The 26731-nt window shown below is 42.1% G+C and overlaps 1 protein-coding gene across 2 annotated transcripts; it reads right to left on the minus strand.

The window, feature by feature from the left end:
- ace (angiotensin I converting enzyme (peptidyl-dipeptidase A) 1) lies at positions 1-25318 on the minus strand. Of its 2 annotated transcripts, XM_023820799.2 has the most exons (26): positions 25208-25318; positions 24044-24720; positions 19698-19868; positions 19371-19461; positions 16952-17095; positions 16243-16434; positions 15975-16072; positions 15414-15586; positions 15095-15318; positions 12620-12764; positions 12376-12474; positions 12082-12204; positions 11415-11620; positions 9902-10038; positions 9389-9547; positions 8847-8934; positions 7842-7985; positions 7406-7597; positions 6449-6546; positions 6188-6360; positions 5538-5761; positions 4099-4243; positions 3900-3998; positions 2113-2235; positions 1369-1568; positions 1-463 (listed from the first exon to the last, which is right to left on the minus strand). In XM_023820799.2, the coding sequence occupies exons 2-26, from the start codon at positions 24251-24253 to the stop codon at positions 258-260; spliced, it is 3864 nt and encodes a 1287-aa protein (XP_023676567.1). In that variant the 5' UTR covers positions 24254-24720; positions 25208-25318; the 3' UTR covers positions 1-257. The 2 variants fall into 2 exon arrangements, with proteins under 2 accessions (XP_023676567.1, XP_023676568.1); XM_023820800.2 differs by lacking the exon at positions 25208-25318 and having other exon boundaries at positions 24044-24750.
- Between the last annotated feature and the right edge of the window lie 1413 nt (positions 25319-26731).

A 26731-nucleotide genomic window follows, 5' to 3' on the forward strand; every position in this document is an offset into this window, starting at 1 on the left:
TTTAGGCTTTATATTCTATAAAGGCACGAGATTTTTTTAATAGAATTTTAAAAAATGGTCACAATTTTTTGACTTCACACACAAACATTTGTATTTTAAATCATTCATATGTAACAAATAAATTATAAAACAGCTTATTTGCATAGTCAAAATGTTTTGACCTGAATTTATAAAGAACATTCCACAATTATACATGACATTCAACAATGAAGCAGATGGAACCAAACATTTACAGGGGTTGCTGGGGAACAAGAGGCCTACAGTTGATTGCCTATGTCTGTTGAGTGCAGCTTGTTCACAGAGGCAGATTTCTCTGACTTCCTAGCTGTACTGTACTTGTATCCCAGGAAGATGGTGCAGAGGAGGAGAACCAGCCCCAGGACCAGGAGCACCCACTGCCCTGCCACAGCTGATGCACTTCCCACATCCAAGCCAAGGAAGTCCACCTTCATACTCTTAGCTCCTGTGAACAGACATTGAGGCTGGTTTATAAGGATAGGCGGTGACACGACCCAATTTGGGGTCAACAGGCTGAAAGAAAACATCACTGTCATTCATATTGAGAGCCCAGTTTGCAGAATAAATGAGGAATGCACCATTTTGCAGTATGTCATACATGCTTTACCTTTTATGTGTGATAGCAAATATGTGTTTGTCACAATGAAAAATGCATAAAATCCTGAGTAAAAAATGTTTTCTTTTTCACCGAGAGTGGGGAAGGAATACATTTTGTCATTTCATGTCTAATAATGAATTACACAGGTCTATACATTTTTTTTTCAGGTGCCAAAGCTTTTTGAATGGATTTAGGGTATTTTCAGGGTGCTGAATTCAAAAATCCCATTACCTTTGCTGAATTGGTTCTAGTTTTTGAGATAATGGACATCCATGAAAATAATGCATTCCCCCAATGCGACTTGTGTGTGATAACAAATACAATAGCTTTTGGTCTGTCTTTTGACTCTTTAACAGTGTCTTAGTTAATGAACTATCCCATATAATTATTTTTATTTCAATTCGTAGGCCTGCAATGCTGTAAAACCGTCTTTTTGAAGCCAGAATTCAACTGTGAATTTGCAGAGGAAAGAACTCGGCTACAGTATAAGTTTGTCAACCCAGAAGAATACTGATCAGCCTCCCCCTGGTCGATTTTGCTAACCCAGGGGGCGGGGTTCACACTCATGATTTTACTAGTGGTCTATATGCAATGTAGTCCAGAAGCTACAAATTCAGATCAAGATTTAGTTTCTACCAACCACTTGAGTACCCTGTGGCTGTGACCCTTTATACTCTATTGGTTGATATAAACAAAATCTTGATCTGGATTTGTAGCTTCTGGATGAGAAATGTCCAACACTGTCAATGCACCTGCTCCAAGCTTGGCGCCGGGTTGCCAGTCATAGTCGGGCCAGCCCCGGACTTCTTCGTTGTTGTTGTTTTCCTGCTCCAGCCAATCGATGAGCGGCTGGAAGTACTCGATCAGGGGCAGGGCAGACATGTTCGGCTGCCCGGTGATCAACGTCATCGCCTCGGGCCATGGCTTACTGAAGCCGAGCTTCATGACATCCCTGCAGGACAAGCTCCACGTTACAACTCTTCTCCCATAGCCAATCCACAGTGTGACATCCAGTGAAGCTGTTTTAGTTATTTCCATGAGTTATTTCCAGTATGTAAATGCAGTACTTTGATGAACATTATTTTAACTTCCTAACACTGAATCCTTGTATATATTCTGTGTTAAACTATTCTGCTACATTCTACCTGGACTTTTTGAAACAGTATAGCTCAGGGGTCTCCAACTCCGGTTCTGGAGAGCTACTATCCAGTATGTTTTCTATCCTACCTGGATTCTGATGAGCCACACCTGTTCCTTTTATTTATCTGAGTACAAGTGTGGCTCATCAGAAACCAGGTATGATAGAAAACATACTGGAGAGTAGCTCTCCTGTACCAAAGTTGGAGATCCCTAGTATAGATTATCATGGAATCAAGTGAAATTGCTTCCCTCTAAAATGCACCACAGAAATATTACAGAATGTCATGGGTATGCCATTTAGTGTTCATGTTACGTTTTTGATGGTGCATTGGCATGTGATGACTCAAGATGCTCACCCCAACAGCTTTCCAGCGACCTCGGACTGGTAGATGTCACAGGTGTGGAGGGGGCCTACTTGGTTGGCAGCTTTGCACAAAGCCTGGTGGAACTGGAACTGGATGACGAAGCTCACAAAGTACCTATTTATCATTGCAGAGTAATCATTTCTCCTGCCCATGTCCCAGCCTGGCACTCAAATTCATTACTGCTTTTAAGGAGTGAATAATTCAACCAAAATTTCAAGTCAAAATCACATTGATACGTTTACAAAAAATATGTTTTTTTGTCCATTTCTATGCCTTTATCTGTGGTAAAATTAATAAACCTAACAGACTTTTAAAAATTACTCCCCCCTCCCATTTAATACATGCAATTATGATATCGAGTAACTTTTCTTGTCATGTATTACTCAAGTACTGTAAACCCCTATACCCTAATAGATAGTTTTAGTATAGAGAATGAAACGTGACTCAAAAGTTAATAAGCAATTAAAGAAACAAATAAATAAATAAATAAATTAGATAAATCAATATTTGGCATAAACAAACAAATTGTTGGTAGAAATTAAAAAATCATTGCGTAAATAAATGAATAATTAAATCTGTAGAATAAGTAAAAAATAAATATGGTATATTTATGTCAAAGATTTATTTATTTATTCATAACATGATGTGACGGGGATGGGGTTGGTCAGCAGATGCCAGTACCGGCAGGCTTTGCACCACTTCGTGCGTATCTGTAATGTAATATCTGTAATATGGGTATTCCTGTATGTGTTTAGTAAATAGCACATTTCATAACTTTAATGTTTGCCACAAAGTGCATGTATTTTCTTGCCTCAGTGCCTGTGATTGGAAGGGGTTTCCCTATTAAACCCCTTTGTACAGTAGTTGTGCTGATGAGGTCGCCTACCTCACGCGTCCCGCTGCTTTGACATTTGCGGCCACTAGCAATGTGTCAAAGGAATCTCTTCAATGATTTAGTTTTTAGTTCAAATTTATGAATCGCTAATTCATTAACTTCAAAAAGAACAATAATCTATAGGCTACAAGTTAAAAAAACTAGATAACTGTTGTAACATTGTCACAACTTTAGCCACCAAATACTAAGAATTAAGCAAGAAAATAGTTAGTGTATACTGGAGTTAAAACGTAGCCTAACAAAGCTGTATTGTTCATCCTGTCATTTTTCATTTATAAATGTTGCTTAGGTACAAATACAAAGTAATTCCAGTAGATGGCACTCTGTGCTCCTGTGAGTGAATTGAGATTCAGTTTACTGCTAGAGTACAGCACACCAAATGGACCAAAAGTCCATTCTAGCCAAGTGTTGGCTATCCAAATTTCATTGTTCACTAGTAAAAACTTATATTATAGATATCTATAATTCAATTCTTATTAGTAAGAACTCCGTAAATCTGGAAATGAATAAACAAATCTTTGTCGTAAATAAATCTTTTTATATATATTCATTATTTACGGCAAGGATTTATTTTTGTTTATTTCTACCAACAATTTGTTTGTTTATGCCACTAATTTATTTATTTGGTTGATTTATTTATTTATTTATTTTAAGTCGTGTTTCGTTCTCCTTACTTAGTACTACATAAAAGGAAAGGTCACGGTGATTTGTACAGTTGACTTTCCGATTCAGTCATTTTCAACTGACATATGAATAAAAATTAGCCAGGTTATTAGCTTCCATTTGTGGTTAACTGCCACTGTAAGATGCTGCAGTTTTTGTCAGTTTCTGCTTATGTTTTTTGCATATATCTTATATTAGGGCAGTAACGATGACCTCATACCTGACATAGGGGACATTAGCAGGGATGTGGAATTTTGCTCCAGGGTCAAAGTCCTCTTCAGTGCGGGGTACGGGGGGGCACAGTCCCTGGTACTTCAACCTGGACACAGTGAAGGTCAGAGAGACACAGTGAAGGTCAGCATTCTATCCCCCTGAGTGACTGGCAGTGAGGATGTTTTTGTGAGAGAATGACTTCTCACCTGAGGTTCCACCACTCTTTGTTGTACTCTTTGTCAGAGATCCGTCCATCAAACACCTTCCACCGCCACTGATCCATCAGGTAGCCGAAAGGGAGGAAGGCGATTTTGTCCAGTGCGATGCTCATCAAGTAGTTAATGTCACTCTCTGTTTAACAACCAACCACATGCAATTAAGCTTAACTATAGTTAGTTCACATTTAGCATGAAAATGCTGCACTGATGAAACTGAATTTATGTTTAAATGTGTTTTTAAGACCAGCATTGTGTGCCTTGCTTGCAGTTTAAAACTGAGAGAAAAATGAAGTTAAACCTTAACTAAAGACAGATCTCTCTTGGTGCATTAAGCAATGCCCTTAACCCCCAGAAATTCTCCAGGAGCACGAGACAAATGACCTGATCCTGCATTGGGACCCCAAGCTTTGCTCTCGACTGTATGCACTATATTGGCAAATATATTGGGACACCCCTCCAAGCCACTGAATTCAGGTGTTCCAATCGTTTCCATAGCTACAGGTGTATAAAATCAAGCACCTAGACATGCAGACTGCTTCTACAAACATTTATGAAAGAATGGGTCACTCTCAGGAGCTCAGTGAATTCAAGCATGATACCGTGATAGGATGCCACCAGAGCAATAAGTCCATTCATGAAATTTCCCTGCTATATTCCACAGTCAACTATATTCCACAGTCAACTCAGCCAATCACAGAGCGGGGATAACGCATGCTGAGGTGCACAGCGTGCGGAAGTCACTACAGACCTCCAAACTTCATCTGGCTTTCAGATTAGCTCAAGAACAGCGAGTAGAGAACTTCATGGAATGGGTTTCCATGGCCGAGCAGCTGCATCCAAGCCTTACATCACCAAGTGCAATGCAAAGCGTCAGATGCAGTGATGTAAAGCACACCGCCACTGGACTCTAGAGCAGTGGAGTCGTGTTCTCTGGAGTGACGAATCACACTTCTCTGTCTGACAGTCCGATGGACAAGTGAAGAAACTTACTGGCCTGCACAGAGCCCTGATCTCAACCCGACAGAACACCTTTGGGATGAATTAGAGCAGAGACTGTCCAATATCAGTGCCTGACCTCACAAATGATCTCCTGGAAGAATGGTAAATAATTCCCATAAACACACTCCTAAACCTTGTGGACAGCCTTCCCAGAAGAGTTTTAGCTACAAAGGATGGGCCAACTTCATATTAAAGTGAATGTATTACGAAAGGGATATCATTAAAGTTCATGTGTGTGTAAAGGCAGGTGTCCCAGTACATTTGGCAATATAATGTATATGTGTGTATTTGTCTCAAAGGAGAGCAAGAGGGGACATGTGAAAAAAAGTGTATGAAGGTAACTGTATGCAAACTAAATAAAAATGCCAAATAAAGCATAATTTTATTTCAATTCATATCAGTTTTAAAACATTCCTGTGAGAACGTACCTTGGTTGGTTTCTGCTTTGTCCAGTAGTCCAATGGTTTTCAGGTGCTTTGGAGTGGAGACTGATAAGGCCATCACATCGCCAATAGCCTCATGGAAGCCTGGGTTGGCCCCATCCCTGAAGGAGATTGGCTGGTCTTTGTACTGCAGGAAGTACTGGACGTGGCCCATTTCATGGTGCACTGTGATGAGTTCGTCCATCGTCACCACGGTGCACTGCTTTACCCTACACAAAAAACAAGAAATAACACTGGCTACAAAAGGAAAATGCTTTATTCTTGAAATTGCATAATATATGTTAACAGTTTTACAAAAAAAAAAAAACACTGTTGGGAACCCTGTTTGGGGGTTTGAAAAAATGCAGGGTATTTTTTTGCTACTTAGACCATTAACTTTTACAAATGGTTCCTTCTGGTCCAGTTGCCTGCCATAGCTGAATACTTTAAGGTAGCGTTTCTCAACACGGTCCTCGGGGACCCCCCAGATGGTCTGTGAAACAAAATTGCGGACCAGCAGGGAGCTGGGAGGGAGTGAAAATGTGGCCTATCTGGGAGGGAGCTGGAAGGGAGCAAAAACATGGGCCGTCTGGGGTCCCCGAGGACTGGGTTGAGAAACACGGCTTCAATGTCAGGGACTGCACTTCATCCCCAACCTGAAGTCCTTGCGGTTGTAGAAGTCCCAGGCGGACGCGTGGCACACCACTTTGCGGCCGTCCGTGGGCTTCTCCAGCATGGACTTCTCCCAGAACTCAGGGGGCATGGGCAGCAAGCCCAGGGAGGTGAAGAACTTGTCAGACTCTTCGAACATCCTCTGAGCATTCCATTTCTGGAAAGAAAAAAATCATTAAAAGATTTAATTGAAATATGAATTGAAAACAGACTTGGACATATTGCTATTTTCTAAACTGGCTCACCTGGGCTATCATTGCAGGTGTGGCATCCACCTGAGCCGCAGCAGGGTAAGGAATCACCAGATCCATGATCGCAGACCAAGTCTGGGCCCACATGTTACCTGTTGGAAAAATAAAGGCAGGCTTTGGTTTGCTACAGCATAAGCGATCCGGGACAGACAGTCTGTCTGTAGGCCTAAGAGTTTTTGCATTTCGCTCAGGTATGACATCCTTCCAGCCTGCCGCCCTCGTCCCTGTCACGTCTCTCCTGCCTGCCCTGCTGCTGTATCGCTGTTCATCCTGCCATGAGAAGCAGCACCAGCACCTGCCTGCCATCCCAATCCTGCCCCCTTTATTGAGACTGAAATCTTAAAATTTGGACAATGTAAATTAGAACTTTGCCATCTGATTCATTGGACTTCCTCTGCTGGCCCCTGGAGGATGCCCCCCCCCCCCTCTTTGAGTCTGGTTCCTCCCAAGCGGTCTACCTTCTAGGGAGTTTGTCACTGTCGCCTCTGGCTTGCTCTCTGGGGACTTTGGGCAGGGATAATGTAAAGCGCTTTGAGACAATGTAATGTTGTGAAAATGCACTATGCAAATAAAACTGAACTGGATGATTCCAGCAGGGCACAGACAGCAGGGCTTTTAGTCTCATATGTTTCAATGGTGCAGGTTTGATTCCTGGCAGCAATATGTGTGTGGTCATGTATATATTACATTGTGGGGACCAAAGTGATATTAACCTGTTATTTTGACCTTGGACATTTTTTCGATCCCCGGCAGTGGAAACTCGATTTTATAAAAATATGTGACTGCAATAAAAAAAAAATTGTATTTTGTTTAATTTCTTATGGTTAAATTTAGGGCTGTCCCATAGCCATTGCCCTGTGTTTCCTGGGGCAGGCTCGCCGTGATGTTTCATGTATCATGATCACTATGGAAGACGAATGGATCAGATGTGATTTGGATTAGTTTTCTTACCCAAAAGGTGGGCTGGGATGGGTCCCTTCAAGTTGATCAGGTTGCCTCCATACTTTTTATAGAGGGCTCGGCGGACATAAGCATGTAGGTTGAGGTAGAGGGGCTCCAGTTCCTTCCAGAGGCGCTCAAGGTCTTGTTCAAATGTAGGCGTCTCATACAGGGAGCGCCAGAAGGCCCCATTGTCAGGGTGACCTGTCACACCAAGCGAGCAAAGTGAGCAGCAGCTCTGAAACCACCCATAGAATTCAAATCATGACGGTGACAATGATGAGGATGATGTTTCTTAGTTCTTGAAGAAGAGTTTCTGATATCTGCAAGGTTGAAACCACCCAAAGAACATCTTGATCTACTTCCGCCTATCCGTGCCAGCTCACCTCCACCTTCCAGCCCCCACCCAACTTATGGTACCCTGATTGATGTATTTGTAGCACCTCACCGTTCAGCATGGCAGCCTTATTGGCCAGTTGCACGTATCTCTTGTAGTCGTTGCGGATCAATCGGCCTGAGGCATTACGCCAGCCCTGCCAGGCAAATAGCAGCTCGTCGTAGTCCCTGGACTCTGCCATTATCTTGGTAAGGTCTACAGAAACAGTACAGATATACAAACATGACCATGGGCCACTGAAAATACAATCAGATTTAAGATGCACATTCCGCCGAATTCAAAATTTATCATCAAAGTCTGCTTTTCTTATTCAGGAAGAACTGATAAAGTTTAAGGAAAAGGAATTATTGTAATGTCCAAATTTACAAAAATAAATAAGCACGGAAAAACCACAAACTGCTTTTTAAATGTATGAAACACCAATGATTTTGAATGGCTACACCAACCAGATCACAATGTGAGACAATATTTGGATCAATAGAGTCAGAATTTAACCAAATTTCAGCACCTTTCTCTTTCAGCTGGCTTGGACTGGGTTTGAAATTGTATAACACTGGACATGATACACTGCAAGCAGAGGTGGATAGTTCAGGATCAGAATGTAAAAATGCAGACCAAGATCTTGTTTCAACAACTAGTTTAGTATAAACACAGCAGAGTCCCAGAGTACTCAGCTCAGTTCGGGTAAAACAAAATCTTGGTTTGGATTTTTACTTTCTGAACCTGAACTATCCAACTCATACTGCAAGCAACTTTTTCTCATCACTTAACTGTAAACTCTTTAAATTTACTTCATCTTTTTGTTGTCATAGCACCACAACTGAGCAGTTTGAGAGCAAGAAAAAAGTCCTTAAGGTATCCTTAACCCATCTCTGGGTCTGCCCATCATAGTCTAATGTGTAAAGGCCATATTTTATACTCCTCTGCTATACTGCAGATCAGCCATATAGTTATAAGACTGACCCTCGTTCCACACCTATCCAGCAGAGTAAGTGAGGAACCTGACCAACCCATAGTTTCATTTCAAGGTGTCTCCCATTTGTCTGCCGAACTCACCAGGGTCTAGAGGGAGGCACGTTCCACCCTCCCTGCAGACTTCAGCTACACTGTACTTAGTTTCCATAGTTGCCAGCAAGTTGTTGTACTGGAAAAACAATTAAGGTTTTTAAACGACGCGTAATCAATTCAATTCATATGTACAGGGATGAACATAACTGGTACGCAAGTACGCATTCACCTTTAAAAACTAACAGTGCAAATGCGTTAGAATTTTTTCTTCATTTGCACTGATATGACAAGAATTTAACCTTTATATGCTAATTCGTACTTCATTTGCAGTCTAAAGGTTAAAATGCATGGTAATTTACTGTCATAGCAGCACAAATGCACATAAAATACGTACATATTTGCGCTGTTACAACAAATGATTGTTGCATATATCGCTTTTAAAGGTGAATGTGTCCTTGCATACCAGTTATGTGTATTGCCGCATATGTATAATTATGGTAAGGAAGCTGAGATAATATTTTTATTTCAAATAATATCTTGTTTTGCTTATTTCTTCTAAGGTGCAGGATGCAACACCATCATACACTCACCTCCTTCAGCTCCTCCTCTGGAAGCCCCGCCCTTTCTATGTCACTCAGCTTCTTCAGGATACGCTTCACCGACAGATCCTGGAAGTCTGTGGGGTCATACTTGCGTGCCTCCAGTCCGTAGGTCAATGTGTGGTTGGACATTTCCAAGTTCTTCTGCAGCTGTATTGAAAGTGTCATGAAAAATACACCTTAAAGCACAAAAAACCTACTCCCCAAGGTCTCAAGGCAGGTCAGGTTTCCCATTCATTCCTATTGAGGCCCCTGTGATGCATTCCTCCTTGTCAGTACAATGTGGTACTTTATATTCATAGCAGTATTAAGCTGCACTGCTCAGCAGCAGCTGCCATATTTCAAAATGCATTGGACCATTTTGATTTCAATTACACCTCAATAATCCCTCATAGGAATTCATGGTTAAAGTTTAATGCTTTCTGTGCAAACGTGACTGAACTTCAAGAAAACAAAAGCAGGGATCACATGGGACCCAGTGGAGATGGATGGTTCGGTCATTACCATTGTCTGCTTGTTCTGCTCATTTATGTCGGTGTTGTAGGCCCAAGACGCCTCAGTATAGGCATTCCACACAGTCTCTGCAGTACTGTTGAATTCAGCAAGGAATGTCTTGGCTTGGTTTTCATCTGAAATCTTATCTGAAGGAGCATAAGCATAAAGTACTTACTGAAGGGAAAAGAATGATTTCATTAGTGCTCTGTGGTGAGAAGCCTATTTGCTTTACCATACATCTCTCCATGTTTAATCAGTGAATGTAATTTACCGTTTATGTGATATAAATATCTTATGAACCAAATTAATTCATTCTGAATTTTTCATATCATTCTGAAATTGTCAATCTGATATTGATGCTGACTAAGAACACATTATTCATCAGTTTAAAATCCTGTTATTCAAGCACCTATAAATTGCATTTGTTAAATTGAGAAAAACAATAAACATTATTATTATGAAAATATACTGCAAAAACACTGTGGATATGTTTGTGGTTTTGGAATTTATTATATGAAATGTAAATGAACAGTCTCTAAACTGTTCTATATGACAATTAGTACTTTACTTTGAAAATTAAGTTTATAATTATATAAGCATGTGCAACACGCATACATCCATCCACCCGTTCATGCATCCATCCATCCACCATCCATGCATACATCCATCCACCCGTTCATGCATCCATCCATCCACCATCCATGCATCCATCCATCCACCATCCATGCATACATCCATCCACCCGTTCATGCATCCATCCATCCACCCGTTCATGCATCCATCCATCCACCATCCATGCATCCATCCACCCGTTCATGCATCCATCCATCCACCATCCATGCATCCATCCACCCACCCATCCATGCATCCATCCATCCACCATCCATGCATACATCCATCCATGCATACTGTACATCCACCCACCCATCCATGCATCCATCCACCCACCTATCCATGCATACATTCATCCACCCATCCATGCATGCATTTTCTGTACCCACTTGTCCTATGCAGAGTCGTAGGGGTCCAGAGCTAATCCCAGAAGGTACAGATGCAAGGCAGGGAATAACCCAAGATGTGGTGCCAACCCATCACGGGGTGCTCTCATACACCACTCACACACAAATTTGCACCTACAGACAATATGGCAACTCCAAAATGTTGTGATTTTGCTATTTTGTGATTGGTCATTCAGTAATATGTTTTGAGTTCTGTTTGTTAATAACTAAGAGTGGTTCGAGGTTCATAGCACCACTTTTTGCTTTCTATAACATATTTTTATCTTATTTTCATGAAATTGACTTTGGCTCCTTTTAAAAAAATGAAACAGTGAAGACTTCTCGAATCTTTCTACTAAGCATACTATGAATATAATACGTTTACCAGGAGTTAAAATGGTGTTGGACTCCCATGGGATAAACAGGAGAAAGACATAGATGTCTTTATACAGTACATGTGATGATGGTGCTCAGGAATTCACAGAAATGTCATCAACAAAGCATGGCCTGTGTCAGCAACTCACTGATGTCCCCGGGGTAGCCCTCTGGGATGGGTGGCCTCCAGTCAAAATCAGGCCAGCCCAGTGTTTCATTCTTGTTCTGCTCTTGTAGCCACTTGATCACGGGTTGGAAATACTTCATTAGAGCACTGGCATCCATCTTGTTCGTCCCGATTGCATCCATCAAAATTTCAGGCCATGGCCTGGAAGAACCTGCACTCAAGACCTTCCTGTGTCAAATGAGACAAGAGCGAAGCTGCATCTCCAGAAGCCACAGATTTCTGCTAAATGGTATCTAAATGCTAGATGAATCATTTGCACTGAATTTACTGCAGAAGGGCCCATTCACCCAGACTACACGAAGGCTTTGAAACAATGGAATGAGCGAAACGTAACACAAATTCAACAAACAATGTAGTGGGTTAGGTGGAAACAAAAATTATTTACAATTTACCAATTTTTACAGCTAGTCTTAAGAAGTCAAGTACTTTGGCATCAGGTTATAACAGCATATCGGACCCGACCATGCAGTCTTTAAGATTCATGCTTCAACCTTAATTTTACAAATTAATTTCCTGCAACCTGCGGCCCTGTTAAATTACTAAACAGTCAATGGGGAAGTGTCCATTGGAAATCAGAATAGAAGAGTCAGGAATTGCAATCCCCATCTCGACTTGTGCGTTGCACGTACTGCAGAATGCTCCCCGCCTCTTTGGACTTGTAGATATCACAACGGTGCAGTGGGCCTACATGATGGGCTGCTTGGCAGAGCTTCTCATGGAACTGAAACTGCAGGATAAAGCTGACAAAGTATCTGTGGCGGAAAAAGGAAGGACACGTTAGACAGGTAGAGCACTTTGTTTCACATTTTGCTGGGCTCTGAACCAACATGACAGAGCCCTGACCATTCTGCTCAAGTCAAGCCCAAGCTGGTGTCTGATACTATCTGTCACATGGACAGGCTGATCTCCCTGACCAGACATACCTGATGTACGGTGTGTTCCCAGGTATGTGATATTTCGCTGCTGCATCAAAGTCACTCTCTGTGCGTTTGGCAGGAGGACAGATCCCCTGGTACTTAGTCCTGGGAAAATTTTTTAAAAATGACTGCAGTCAGGACATCAGACAGTCCTTTGAACATCCACACTGAACTTTGAATTTTTCAGAATGACAGGTACTGTACAGTGCTACGGTTTTTTAGGGTGTGATATCTTTGCTGGAGACACTACCTTAAATACCACCAATCTGCATTGTAACGATCAGGGGGGGTCTTTCCACTGAACACCCCCCACCGCCACTGATCAATAAGGTACCCAAAGGGCAGGAAAGCAATCTTCTCTAGAGCCATCTTCAGGAGGTAATTAATGTCGCTCTCTGCAAAGGAAGCCCAGGTGTAAGTCAAATGAACAACAAGCGAAGAGCAACTGCTGAAAGTTAGGGGAGGGGTGGCGGGATAACATGAAAATAAAACACGCTTGTTTTACAGTAAGTAAAAATTAGTCATTAGCGGATCTGTGAGTGAGAGTTAAATGTGATGAGTAACAGTTAAGGATAAACTTTATTAACTGCAGAGGTTATTAGCAGTAAATCAGAGGACAAAGATACAGTCTGAAGTCCAAAATTCAGACACAAATCTGCCATTTCCAGTCAGGGGCTGCTTTCTTAGACATACCTAGTTAGCTAGTACCAGGGAAGACTCGCTTTTGCCTCCAGAACTGCTTCAAGGGATGACAGTTTGTGCATTCAGAGAAGCCATTTGTTGTTGTCCTTAACCCTTTATTTTTGCAGTTCTGTCATACCTGTTAGCTTTAAAACGACTGGCCATTTTCCCATAACCTCTCTCATTAACGCCGTGTTTTTCATCCGGAGAAATGCAATTGATTGGATGTTTTTCCATAGCATTACATTCTCTGTAAGCTCCGCACACCACAGTGTGTTGAAATGCCAGGATGGCAGCTGTTTCCGAGATGCCTCAACCACCATCTATGGCACCATCAAAACCACTACGATTAAAACCACTTCAGGTTCCTTAGCCACTCTAATGCTTTACTGAACAATGAGTGAACCTTTAGACCCTGTCTAGATCAGGCCCACAGTCAGAAATAAATTTTAGAGGGGGTTCAACACCCCTATCAATAAATGTCTCTTAAATTTTGCTGACAAGGGCCTCAAGCAAATTTCAAGGGGGGTTCAAACTTGTAATTTTACTGCCTGGCTAAGTGTCTGATTGGTAATAAAGCTTTTTTTTTTTTTAAGTGCTTAGACACTTAGTTCCTAAATGCATCGTTCATTTGATGTGCTTCCAATAAATCAATAAGAAAGTATATACTGGAAGGTGTATTCTTTCTTTATTTAAGTCTTTAACTTGCACCCAAAGATCCAGCTGAATTGAAGTCAAGCGCATCCTATGCTGCCCCAAAGGTGCAGTAGGAATCGCAGCCTGGAGTATCGCACGTAATTCAGAGAGCCTGTAACGCCAAGCTGCTTATGTGGAACGAGATGACCGCTTCTACACTCACTCACTTACTGTATGGTGTTGGCTACATAGAGCACTCCCTAGGGGATGAGGGCAGACAGCGGCTGATACATTTCAGACACCAGGCAGATGTTACGCTGCTATATAATCATGCACCAGATATTTATCTCTGTCGCATAAAGAAACACCATAACATGGACACCAACGTTGCCATTTTTGTACACATTGTAATTGACAAGTCTTCACAATGTTGAAATAAAAATAACTTTACAACACAAATCTGTGTCCATTTAACTTTTTTTATAACAAATTTGACTGTACTGTATATACCTACACAGGCATGATGGGACTGCAGCTGTAACTATGGTATTTTAAACTAATCTTCAATACTCTGTATAAACTGTGTATTAATGTCACGCATGTAAAGCATTCAAATGCTGTAAAATAACCTTTTGTTTTTAGCTGCAGTAGCCCTGGTGCTGTTGTTACAGCTGACATCCACGTATCTCATAAGCCAGCTTATTAACAACACTTAACAGTTACAGTTCAGCCTGAGCAAAGTCTCTATAACATGGTTCCGACACTCACATGACAGGCCGCAATGCATGATGGTCTAAGTCGACAGATGTAGGGTACGGCTTCTGTGCACTACATTTTGGTGTGCCTCATGCTGATTTGTAGTGCACTATTTAGTGGATGAAATTGACAGTTGAGAATTTGAACAAAACTACAAAATGGCCAGTTCATTATATGGTGGGTAAGTGGACATTCTGGACACCTTAGTCGGAACGCTGCTTTGTCACTGACCTGATCTGCTTGCACCTACAATATTTTCTGGTAAGTTGACCTGAACCCATCTGACCCACAGGTCGACCTGCTCATCACTACCGCCCAGATAACTGATAATGTGGATTTTTCTTTAGCAAGCGTCATGCTAAAATATAAAACATATTTATGATCCACTTCATTTATAATTCCTAATTAAATGTTGTCCCTTTTGTAAGCTTCTATCTGTTTTAATACCCTTATTGTATTCCGTCTGAATATTCAAATAAGGGGGCAGCCCTAATGTTAATTATTACTCAAAGTCAAAGTAAACTTTATTGTCATCTCTGCTATATACATTACAGTATACAGAGAGACGTAAGCACTGATTAGCCACTGCCTGCTCATGGCGCCGCCGAAAACGGAAAAGAATGATGTTGAAATATTGTACTGCTTTTTGTACCTTCATCATTCGTCACACTATCCAGCAGGCCGATAATTTTCAGGTGCTTTGGCGTGGACACTGACAGGGACAGCACATCACCAATGGCCTCGTGGAAACCAGGGTTGGCTCCCTTACGGAAGCTGACGGGCAGGTCTTTGTACTGCAGGTAGTACTGAATGTGGCCCATCTCATGGTGCACCGTGAAGAGCTGCTCCATGGTCACGGTGGTGCATTGTTTGATCCTACAGGGTGAGCACGAGCACCACACGGGTCAAAGAATTTTTACACATTTTCTGCTTCCTCTTGAGCAGCTAGACCTCCACTTGCTGCGGCTCACCTAAAGTCCTTCCGGTTGTAGAAGTCCCAGGCGGAAGCGTGGCACACCACCTCACGCCCATCTGAGGGCTTCTCCAGCATGGAACCGTCCCAGAACTCTCTGGGCATTTCTTTTAGGCCTAATGATGTGAAGAACTCCTCTGAGACATTGAACATGCGGATGGCATCCCAGTTCTGCGGAGACAGAGAGAAGATACCGTCCTACACATTGCTAGCGACAGAAAGACTACTCCACTCTCAAAATGACGGGACATACCCGAGTGCAACCCAGGCATTCATAAATTCTGTTTGGGTTTTACCTAACAACTATCAAAAATGTGGCTGAATGTCAATATAATACAGCACAATCCCAATTTAATAGCACCTTTAAAAATTGTTAAAAATTGCTTGTTATGTAGAAAATATAATAATATCCCTGCTAGCTATTTATTTTAGACTTTAACCCTTATGTAGCTGATCATGCTGTCGAAGCTCTTCTTGTCCTTTGCTCACTTGGCACCGGGGTCTTCCCAGATACACATGCAGGCTCTTAACTATTATGCAGAGCCATATATACACCTACTTGTTCTTCCATAGCTTTAGTCACATCTACATTGGGTTTTCCAGGGAAGGGGATCATCATTTCATAGATGTTGTTCCAAGTCTGTGCCCACATGTTTCCTAAATAAACAAAATGTAGTTCATCACACAGATTCCTCTTTGTACCTTTTTATCGCAGTTTATAGTACAACATTGACGTCAAGTTAAATTCTCGTAATCCTAAATTGGTGCATTGATTGGCATGATCTGTTTCCATCAGGCAGATTACTAGACCTCTCGGCATGGCCCACCTAAGAGGTGGGCTGGAATGGGTCCTCTGAGGTTGATGTACTTTGGGCCATACTGAAGGTAAAGCTTGCGGCGAACATAGGCATGCAGATTCAGGTAGAGCGGCTCCAGCTGCTGGTAAAGGTCCTCAAGGTCCTGTTCAAATGTTGATGTCTCATACCAAGACCGCCAGTAGGCCCCAGTGTCAGCAAAGCCTGACAATAATGGAGTGGAAGAGATACTTGTGTAGACCTTAGATTAAATGCTATGTTATAGGATAAACAGAAGGTATGTTACATGATACAATCACACATGTGTGGTGGTCACATTAACAGTACTTGTTATAATAAAATGTAATTATCTGCAGTTATGTGAATATGAATATTACTGCAAGAGTGATGTTAGCATTATATGTAAAGTAATAGTACTACTACAAGAGTATTGATACTACTATCATGTCTCTCCTAACCAGAGTTGGGTAATTCAGGTTCAGAGAGTAAAAATCCAGACCGAGATTTTGTTTCAACCAACCAGTTGAGTACTCTGTGACTGTGACTCTTTATGCTCAACTGGTTGGTTGAAACAAAATCTCGGTCTGGATTTTTACTCTCTGCACCTGAATTACCCAACTCTGCTCCTAACTGACTAATTTCAAACTCCATCATTTTGTCAACAGTTCACTGTTGTTGTTACTTCATACCCGAGAGAGTGTGAGTGCTTTAAAGTTCTTACCATCCATGCGGGAGGCATTGTTGCTGAGCTCTACAAACACTGGGTATAATTTTTTCTGGGGCACCCCAGAGTTGTTGTGCCAACCCTCCCACGCATACAGCAGCTTCTTGTAGCTCCTCGAGGTTGCCATGACATGGGTCAGCTCTGTGGGAATACGTCATAAAGGACACTCATGGACGCTAAGCACATGTGACCAATGAATGGCTTTTCTTCCCCCTTCATAAATAAGACATCAACACTATTTTTCAACCTGAAGGATGATCCATTTCACTGACACAAAGATGCACACATGATGTATGATGTCATCTTTGGTCATTTAAACACATCCGCTCTAATCTGCCTGCAGGACAATGTCTCATCAGGAAAAGCAGACTCACATCCCAACGTAATGCAGGTGTCACACTACGGCAGAATAAAAAGACTCCTGAACCCATATTTATGCACAAAAGATAACAAAGTGACACATGTACTTACCTGGAGATAATTTAAATGATGTTGACTTTATAACTAGCTTCATAAATCACATCAGGGTATGAAAAAGGCTGAATATGTTAAGTGCAATTATTTTTAAGATTGTTCCTATTTCACGAAAAGGCTAAATGCCAGAACTCCAGACAGCTTCCAGATAGGGCCAAAACTAGATTGGTCACTGTACACACTAAATAAGTTAAGACGATATCAATTTCAACACTGCCAGAATAGCAAAGCAAGGCTATAGGACAGACATCTTAAAATCTAAAAACAGATAATCGGATTTTATTTTTCTTTATGGAGTAGCATGTGGAATTAAAAGCTTTCCTTCCCCCACACACAACGAACAACACAAGGCCTGTTGTAAATATTCAAGGCAAATATTCCCACAACACTGCTGTAATACAGTCTCAACATTTTGCCTGTTAAAAAAAGTCCAGCAATGTGCACCGGATGTGAAAGGCGTATAATGTCAGCACTGTGCACTAGGCAGCCTTGAACTACCCTGCAGTACAATGTACATTGTCAAGGATTGCCAATAGGAAGCAAGACAGAGGCAGAGAAAAAGTCAATTTCTTGGAAAAACCTATTTCCCAGCAGGGACCGTTGTTTGTTATTATTATTGTTTCATGCGCTATGTTGTAGCCGCACCAATGGCTGGTGCTAAGACCCCACGATGGGAGAAGTGAAGCTTTGTTACCCAGCTGGGTGGGAACACTGTGTGTTGTCAGTCATTGACTTTTTTAACCCCAAGGGGTCCAGCAATCTAACCAATGGGAAGCAGCCTTTGACCAGTCAGGGACTGAAAGCACAAGATAATCCCACTGCATTTTCCCAATCACTACAAAGACCCTGGGGGACTCCCTGTTTACTCCCTGTTTACTCTGGCACATTTTCAAAAGAGGAAAAAAACATGTGCAGTTAATTTATATTTGCAATATTCTGTATCTATTTGTTCTAAGTAACTTTAGTTTATAGAGAAACAGACTATCATAACAAATCCTGGCAACGATATTTTTGTTTATTTAGTATGCTATATCCTAATTTTTTGCAAAATCTTGGGACATCATAATTCAATAACATTAAAAATTGTATTAAATATGAAATATTGTTAAAATATTGTACTTAATGTAATTAATGACAGAACGTATCGAAAGAATGACCCTTTGCGGTACCTGATGTTCTTGTTGTGTCCTTTATGCTCTCACTCTACATTTCAAATCCTTTCTCCTGGGAAACCAAAGTAATTTTCTCTTTCCTGTTTTTTTCTTCACTGTAGATTCAACTTTCCTGGTCTGCCTGCATTTAAGGGCTTTAAACCCTAATCATCGCTTCTAATCTACTTCTCCTGCTGTTAGATAGCAGAACCATTCTTCCCCCAGAAGAATCCACTTCACACATATACCCAAAGTAGGTGGATCATTCAACCAGATAGGTGTCTTAATGCATCATTTGAGCAAGCATCAGGTCATAAAATGCCTCATAAATATTATTATTCACAAAATGGCTTTCTCCTTATTCGGTCCTGATGTGCAGCCGAGACCAGCGTAAACTGCTGAAAACGACAATAGCATCTAACTCTATCCTTAGTTTCCGCTCACAAAGATGATTAACACTAAATCTTCTGTTCATTTAAGTTAAAAGCCCAAGATGTGATATAGATGCGACACATGTACAAACCTGGAGATAACAGACAGATAATACATACCTGTACAGAGAAAATATGGTTTGAATGTGTGCTGTAGTTTCAGATATTGGGTTTAGGATTACGTAACCAAAAAGTAACCAACATGTGGACTTATGCGGCAGAAACATTCCATGTTTTTTTCATAATATAACAAGCTGCTGATTTCCTCAGTTTTTTAGCTGCTGCTTGCAGTGAGACGGTTAACCTGCGCTGGGGCAGCTGCAGCAGAAATGCCTGAGCTGCAGAAGGCAGCCTCCTCACCTGGCTCCAGCGACCAGCATTTGGACTCCTCAGGCGGGCAGACTTTGGCTGTGGAGTATGTGTTGTCCATCTTGCTCAGAATGCTATTGTACTGAAAAATATCAGCCGTTAATCTGTATGTTTACATATGCTAAGCATTGTCTTCTGTGCATGTAATCATGCATGTGTCTCAGAAAACAGCACACCCTGAAAACAGATTTAGGTACAGAAAATCTTGAAAAACACAAAATTCTATCACTTCCCCTGGTAATGAATTAGAGAGATGTATGAGCATTTTTGGGAAGAATTTTTGATATATATGGAATTTTGGTATATATGCAGACTAACCTGCTCTCTCTCTGCTGGGGACAGATTAGCAGGTCCCAGAATACGGATCCCCTGGATAATTTTCTTCAGCTGAGGATCCTCAAAAGATGCCATCACAGTGTCATTAAATAGCTCTTTAGCCTCCTTTCCCCAGGCTTCTGTGAAGGCCTGCTCTTCCAAGGACGCTTCAACCTGTGGGAATAGTGCAGGTGGTAATACAAACATACATACCTCACAAGGAGAGCTTTAAAAACACGGATCTGTCGTACTTGTGGCCATAAGTAAGACCAGGGAACGGAATTCAGACTATGAAATCACTGGTCCATAATATTCTGTATATAAAAATCAAATGGGTTTTTCTGTTGTTCCTGAGCCTTGGAACAACCGTATCGTTCATGAAAAATCCCAAAGATATTCAAACAAACCCACCAAATCCATATTTCCTCGTGTAACGACTAACACCGCAAATACTGGGATCATTATCATTATCTGGTGTCAGCACAGGTGCTGAGGTAGACCGGCTGTCAGGCGCAGAGTAAGCAGGACGGAATGAAAAGCCAGGCAGCCCAAGCAGAAATTCCCCTGAAGCAGTGCGGCTCCCTCCCTCCGGGCTGCGTAAGAGAGGTGTGTCTGTGCAGCGGATGGCTGAGAGCACAGCTCAAGGACTCTGGGCTGCGTAAGAGAGGTGTGTCTGTGCAGCGGATGGCTGAGAGCACAGCTCAAAAACTCTGGGCTGCGTAGGAGAGGTGTGTCTGTGCAGTGGATGGCTGAGAGCGCAGCTCAAGGACTCTGGGCTAAGTAAGAGAGGTGTGTCTGTGCAGTGGATGGCTGAGAGCGCAGCTCAAGGACTCTGGGCTGCGTAGGAGAGGTGTGTCTGTGCAGCGGATGGCTGACTCTGGGCCTCAATGCATTTGACTCTTACATCATACTGACTTAACAGGTACAGTAAATGCACCCATTTGCCTTCTAGAAGGGTGAGGTACTGTAATTAGAGGTCTGTGATCCGACAGGCTCAGTGGGCCCCGACAAGGTACTGAGTTTTGGACCAGGTACGGGTCAGTATTTTATGTTCAACTCTAATCTTTGGTTGGTTTTTTCTGCATGTTTTTTTAATTGCGCGAATAGCTCTTTGTGCTTTCTGGGTCCTTTGCTCATTTGCACTTTCCATACCGCCTCCCAGTACCCATCCAAGCCCCCCACCCCTCCCTTTCACTCTCATCTACCAGCTACCTAGCAAGCATCCAACTAGCAATGGATGAAATACAGAAAAATATCACAAATGTCTCCATATATGTGTATCACTAATATTTCCACAGTTTCAGGTTTCAGTTTGGGTTCAGGTTTTAGATTTACTAATATTCAGACCAAGCTGGGTTTAGTTTCAAGATCTTTGATACGGGTTGAGCTCGGGCTTTAATTTCAGGCCCATACAGAACTCTAACTGTAATACAGCAAGTAACTGGAGTAATGACAAGGAACTGGTTTAAACTGATCACTTGTGTCTTTATTCAGCAGCACCCCATTAATAATGAGGTCTCAGGTGGTACAGCTCATCCCTGTGGCCTGGAAACCAAGCCATGGCAATAATTTGGCCTCCCAGGTTTTCCAGCCCCTCCATTTGTCACAGTGTGTGGAGGCTCTTGCCGGGCAGTCATGTGGCTCCTCGGCGTGACCCCATAGGGCGGAGACGGCAGACGGCGTGTGCCTCTGTCAGAGGCACCCCTAATGCATCTCAGGAACTGCCAATCAGAAAACAGCGCCCGGTGCCCCTTTGCCTGGCAGGTGGACACCTTCTGGACCACGATATGTTTGTTCAGACACCTTATCTGCTCGCTTTCCACAGGTCACACAAGGGAAATGGGAAGTTAGTGACGCATTTTCACAGCAACTCTGACCTCTCTAGCAGCAGAGAAGATAAGAAGAGCTACTGTAATGAAAGAGATGTATTATACAGGCTACAAACCCGGATTCTTAAAGTTACCGTCCCGGGGCCACATCTTAACACATTTTGTTTCCACTTCCTGGCTGATTTCACAATCGCATTCATCCAATGCGAACTCATGTTCTAAAGGTGATATAAGACAGTTTTCTTTTCTGGGTTCACATAAATATTTACTTAGAGAATTAACCATGATCTCCTTGGCATTAATCTTCCTTGGCCATGTTTATATAATGTTAAATTCATAATAAGAAAATGCCCTTTCAGGCAGTGGAAGTGTTCATTTGGTGAGTGAGAAAAACACTATGTACAAATGTATAGTATACTGTAGGAGAGTCTCTATAACTAGCTGCATAACAGCTGCTCTATTGTGTCACTTTACAGAGCTCTGTTTGTACACACTGTTAAACATATTGATCATAATGTTGCTTATAATGCTTTTCTAAAAAGATGTCTAGGTTGAGGTGACCCAGTTTATTACTGTCCCCAGATGAGTTGAAGATATACATTTTGTCATACTGATATTTTTTTTCACGAAATCCAAATAATCTGACTACTTAATAGGCAGGCTTATTGTGCAACCTTTCAAAACTGAGTCCTTGTGGGACCTGACACAGAATCACATGATACAGTGGAAAGAAAAATGGACTTTATTTGGGTAATGGACTGTAGACTACTTTAACAAAATAGTGTGAAGGAATGAAAACAACTGACAGCTGTTTCAGCACAAAGGAAAATGTGGCACATTTGAAGCTACAACTAAGTACAGGCTCAGACAGGAGTGTCTAGGTGAGCTCCTATGGCCATGGAGTTTTGTATTGTATTGTGTATTATACGGTTTCTTTTGTGCATTTGTAGGGTGTTTACTGTTGTACAGTTGTTATATGTACAGTTTGCATTTATATAATGTACTACACTGCTGATAGGAACTCGTAACCCACGATTTTCACTCACTAGTTCCCTCGTTCTAGTGATGTGGCAATGAAAGCGATTTGATTTGATTTGAAATCTTACAGGGCTGTCAGTAAGGCCCAGGTGAAGCAGGTGTGGCTCATCACCTGACATCACCTGGGTGTCCCTGCCTTGTGATCTTACACAATTTCTCATTTTTTCTATTTCCGGGCATCATTACTGCTCTGCCCGTTTTACTAGTGAGACACCCAAAGGCTCTCTGAAAGACCCATTTTCAGATCATTAATCCTTTGACCAAAATCATAGTTCCATATCCATTGTTTGGCTGCCGCATGGTAAAATGAGTATCTACGGGCCACAGGCGAAACATAGAATTTGATGGATCTTTTAAAATTTAATAAGCAAGAAAAATAGGCTGAATGCTCCATGCAGAGTTCCAGAGGTACTGTAGGAAGTGAAGCAGCATCTCATTTGGAAGCTCTGCCGTAATGAATGACTATTGCTTGCATAGACTTCCTCATAAATGTAATTAGATACACCTTTGTTCTGTACGGTTTAGTTTGTCTTTCAAAAAGTAGAACTGACACTTTACGTAGGGCCATTGAAATCCAATACCTGAAATGCTTGTGTAGTGATTCAGGAGAAGCGAAAGAGACTGATAGAGCACACGGCATATTGAAGGGCTATGCTTCTTGTGCGACAGCTGTGTGGTTGCTCTGACTTCAGCACTGTTGCCTGTACATTGAACAAACCCAATGCGCAATAGTTCTCTTAAGATAGATCTCACCTCTTACAGAAGACTTTTACTATGTGCTGGTCACATCTGCGAGAAGCGACAACGTAACGCAGCTTCCAGTGTGCATTGAGTATTCTGGTGCCCATTTGTTGTGCTTCTGAAATCTACATTAGCGATCAGTATTTGCGTGTGGTTCAGCCAGCCCAACCAGCTGTGACCTCAAGTCAGGGCAAGTAATCTGCACCTTTCCTGCCAGCTGTGCTGCCTTTTCAGAATCCCAGATTTATTCAGGCACCTACTGGCATCACACATGAGAACCGCAGCGCTGTCTTTATCACACGGTACCGACATCCCCGGCATCCAAATCGTAGATGTTGTGCCACCTGTCCGCTGTCAGTCACCTTTTGTCCAGAGAGTGAGCTTCTGCCGCGCTGCCCACCACCTGCCTAAACAAATGCTACCCGGTGCTTGCACCTCAGCAGCTGAGATACTATCTGGGGAAGGTTTTGATGTGCACAAGCCTCATTACCCTGGTATGACTAGGCTCGGCCGTTTGGAATGTCAGCGCCGGGCTAAAACTGTCACTTCGATGCGTGAACCTCAGCGAGCATGATGGGAAAGCCAGCTGTCTGAATCACTGTTATTGGCAGCTGATCCTCGCCTATCAAGTGAATATAAGCTCATGGAGTAATAGCACAGAGACCTGCTTGTATATATGTTGGCGTGTGTGTGAGGGATCTTCCAGGCTTTGCTCTGGCTAGAGGTCTTAGTGATCCTTACCTGTTTTCTGGAGTTGTAGTCTGTCAGGTTTGTGTTGTAAGTCCAGCTGGCACTAGTGCTGAAGAACAAGACCTCCTCAGCGGTGCTGTTGTAGTCATCTGTAAAATTCTTCGCCCCCTCCTCTGTGCTGAGGTACGTCCCTGGCTTCCATTCCGTGGGCAAAGCAAGTGTCGCTCCAAGGAGGGTTGCTAACACTGCTGGCCAGAGCATGCTGGCCCAAGGCAGTCCCACCAGAAAGGCAAAAAAGTACTAGAAAAACTCAATGAAAAAGAAGGAGTTTGGGGAAGAGTTGTGCAGCTGAATTGCCCTCTGCTGGCTCCTCTGCTTCCTTCCTTTTCCCGTGTCTCAGAAATGCTGATCAGTCACTGCAAGCTTCTTTTTAAGTACCAGTTTAACCCAGCCCACAGTCTCTGCAGCCTTCCCCTCACGAGTTTACAGCATAAGCCATGCACATTGTACAGTATGTTTCTCTCCCTCTCTTTCTCTCTGTCTTGCTCTCTCTCTCACGCCTTACCTGGCCACCACTCCTCTCCTTCCAGGTTTCTCAGCAGTAGAACAAAAGCAGCTTACAAATGCTCACTTCTCCTTTGGCTGGGAGCTGAAACTGTTGCAGAGAAGCTTCACACGCCACCAGTCGCCAAGGGACCAGCGTCTAGTCCGCCTCACACGCCGCAGGGCTGGAGGAGATGAACGAGACGCAACCAGTGTGAAAAAGAAGGATCAGAGGGTGAGGGGAGATTGAGGAAGGGGAGGGAGAGAGAGACGGAGGGAGAGAAAGAGAGAGAGAGAGGTAATTTGTAGGAAAGGGGATTCAGAGGAACAAAAGTAAACGAGCCTGACATCTATCTTTCACCCTTATAATTCTCAGTCCAGAACTCCTTGAATTCTTTATGCTTTTTTAATTAATCAGTGGACATGAAAGATCTTATCAAAATTAATTTAACTGCACTCTGTTCATAAGCATTCTGAAGCCGACTTTGAGAGCAAAATCAATATAACAGGTTTATTGAAATTATACCTTTCTTTTCTGTCTAAAGCAGGCACCCTTAAAGTAGGTACATCATCTCCAAAATTAATTGTTGCCATTAATTAATTATTGTTTAAAGACAGCCACAGCCAAAAATAGTAAAATGATGCTGTAATTGAAAAGGGATCCTGCAGTACCTGGGTTGGACTGTTGGGTCATGTTTACTGAAAACTGCAGTCTCACTCAGCAGGAAATGGACCTTTGGGTATTTGCAGATACAGGGCTCTCGCAGAGTAAAAGCGAGGAGACACATTCACGCCAGCCTCCCGCCGATCCCCTCCACACAGGGTTTGTGTTCTCCACGGAGGCCCTTCCCAGAATCCTTCAGTGTCACGCAGGGGGGAACAAGAGGGCCTACACCAGGCGGTCAAAGGCGCTTGGGGATTCAGTGAAAAGTACGGCGCTCACCTATATATTTTCAGGGCAAGCAGTGGAGGGGGACACTGGTAAGGAGAGAAAGGATTGAGAAAGAGAGAAAGAGAAGAAACATTACAATAATGCTAAAGTTCAACACTCTGGCACAATAGGAGCATTGTGTAGCAGCCAAAAATGTAATAACTATCAAAAATGTAATAACTATCAATAATGTAATAACTATCAATAATGTAATAACTATCAAAAATGTAATAACATGCCAATAAAGTAACAAATTTCTCAGTTCCTAAAATGTACTGAAAGTCGATAATGTAATAATTGGCAAATAATGTAAAAACGTATTACATTATAAGCAAAAACAATACATTATTGGTCCAGAAAATGTATTACATTATTGGCCAGTTATTACATTATCGACTTTTATTACTGTACATGAGCATGGAAAATTTATCACTTTACTATTGGTAGTTATTACATTATTGGCTGTTACGACTGTAATAGTGTTATTAGTGTGCTTGACGATCACAGGTTTCTGATTATTTTTTTCACACAGGCAAACGTGTGTAACTGCTGATGCTGCAGCTGATTTTAATCTTATTCTGCCTTTATGTATTTAAACTTCCATTGAAATCGACCGTCTCATGTGTACTTTGAGCAGTATAATCTGAAACAGAATATCCTCTTTTGAGCCTGGTCTCTATAGAAACATGTTTAAGCGAAGCATTACATGAGGCCCAGTGAAGTCAATACCCAATGCTGAGCGACGATGCCAACATCAGGTTTAATTAGAAACACTTTCCAAAAATGAAATGGGTCACATGTGTGGGGGTTTCTGTATAGCTGAGGTTCACACTCTGAGGTGGTGCGTGGAGAGTCTTTGTGGACTCCAAGTCCAAGAGCTGCTCTATGAATAGCAGAACTCACAGTCCTTTCCAGCAGCTTGAACCAAACCTGAGAGTGACCCCGTCCTGAAGTCTGTAAGCACTGTGGTCCACGCTCTCCCCGTCGTGGGACCCTCACTAGCCTTGTCCCCCATAATCCTCAAAACACAGATGCCATACATTCTCTGAAAGACAACAACAAGCTTGGGTCACAATCAATCCATATGCATCACACTCTTTTTTTTAGCATGACAGGTCATAACATCCACAGGAAGAGGGATTTACAAGCATAATATTTATAATTAATATAAATGTTTACAAATAAATGCTGGTCACAAGATGTGCGGCTCGTCTTGGGCTTGCGGATGATGGATATAAAAGCTGTAAAGTAGCAGAAGAACACAG

Source organism: Paramormyrops kingsleyae, chromosome 5, assembly GCF_048594095.1.
Source record: "Paramormyrops kingsleyae isolate MSU_618 chromosome 5, PKINGS_0.4, whole genome shotgun sequence".
Classification (NCBI taxonomy): Eukaryota; Metazoa; Chordata; class Actinopteri; order Osteoglossiformes; family Mormyridae; genus Paramormyrops; species Paramormyrops kingsleyae.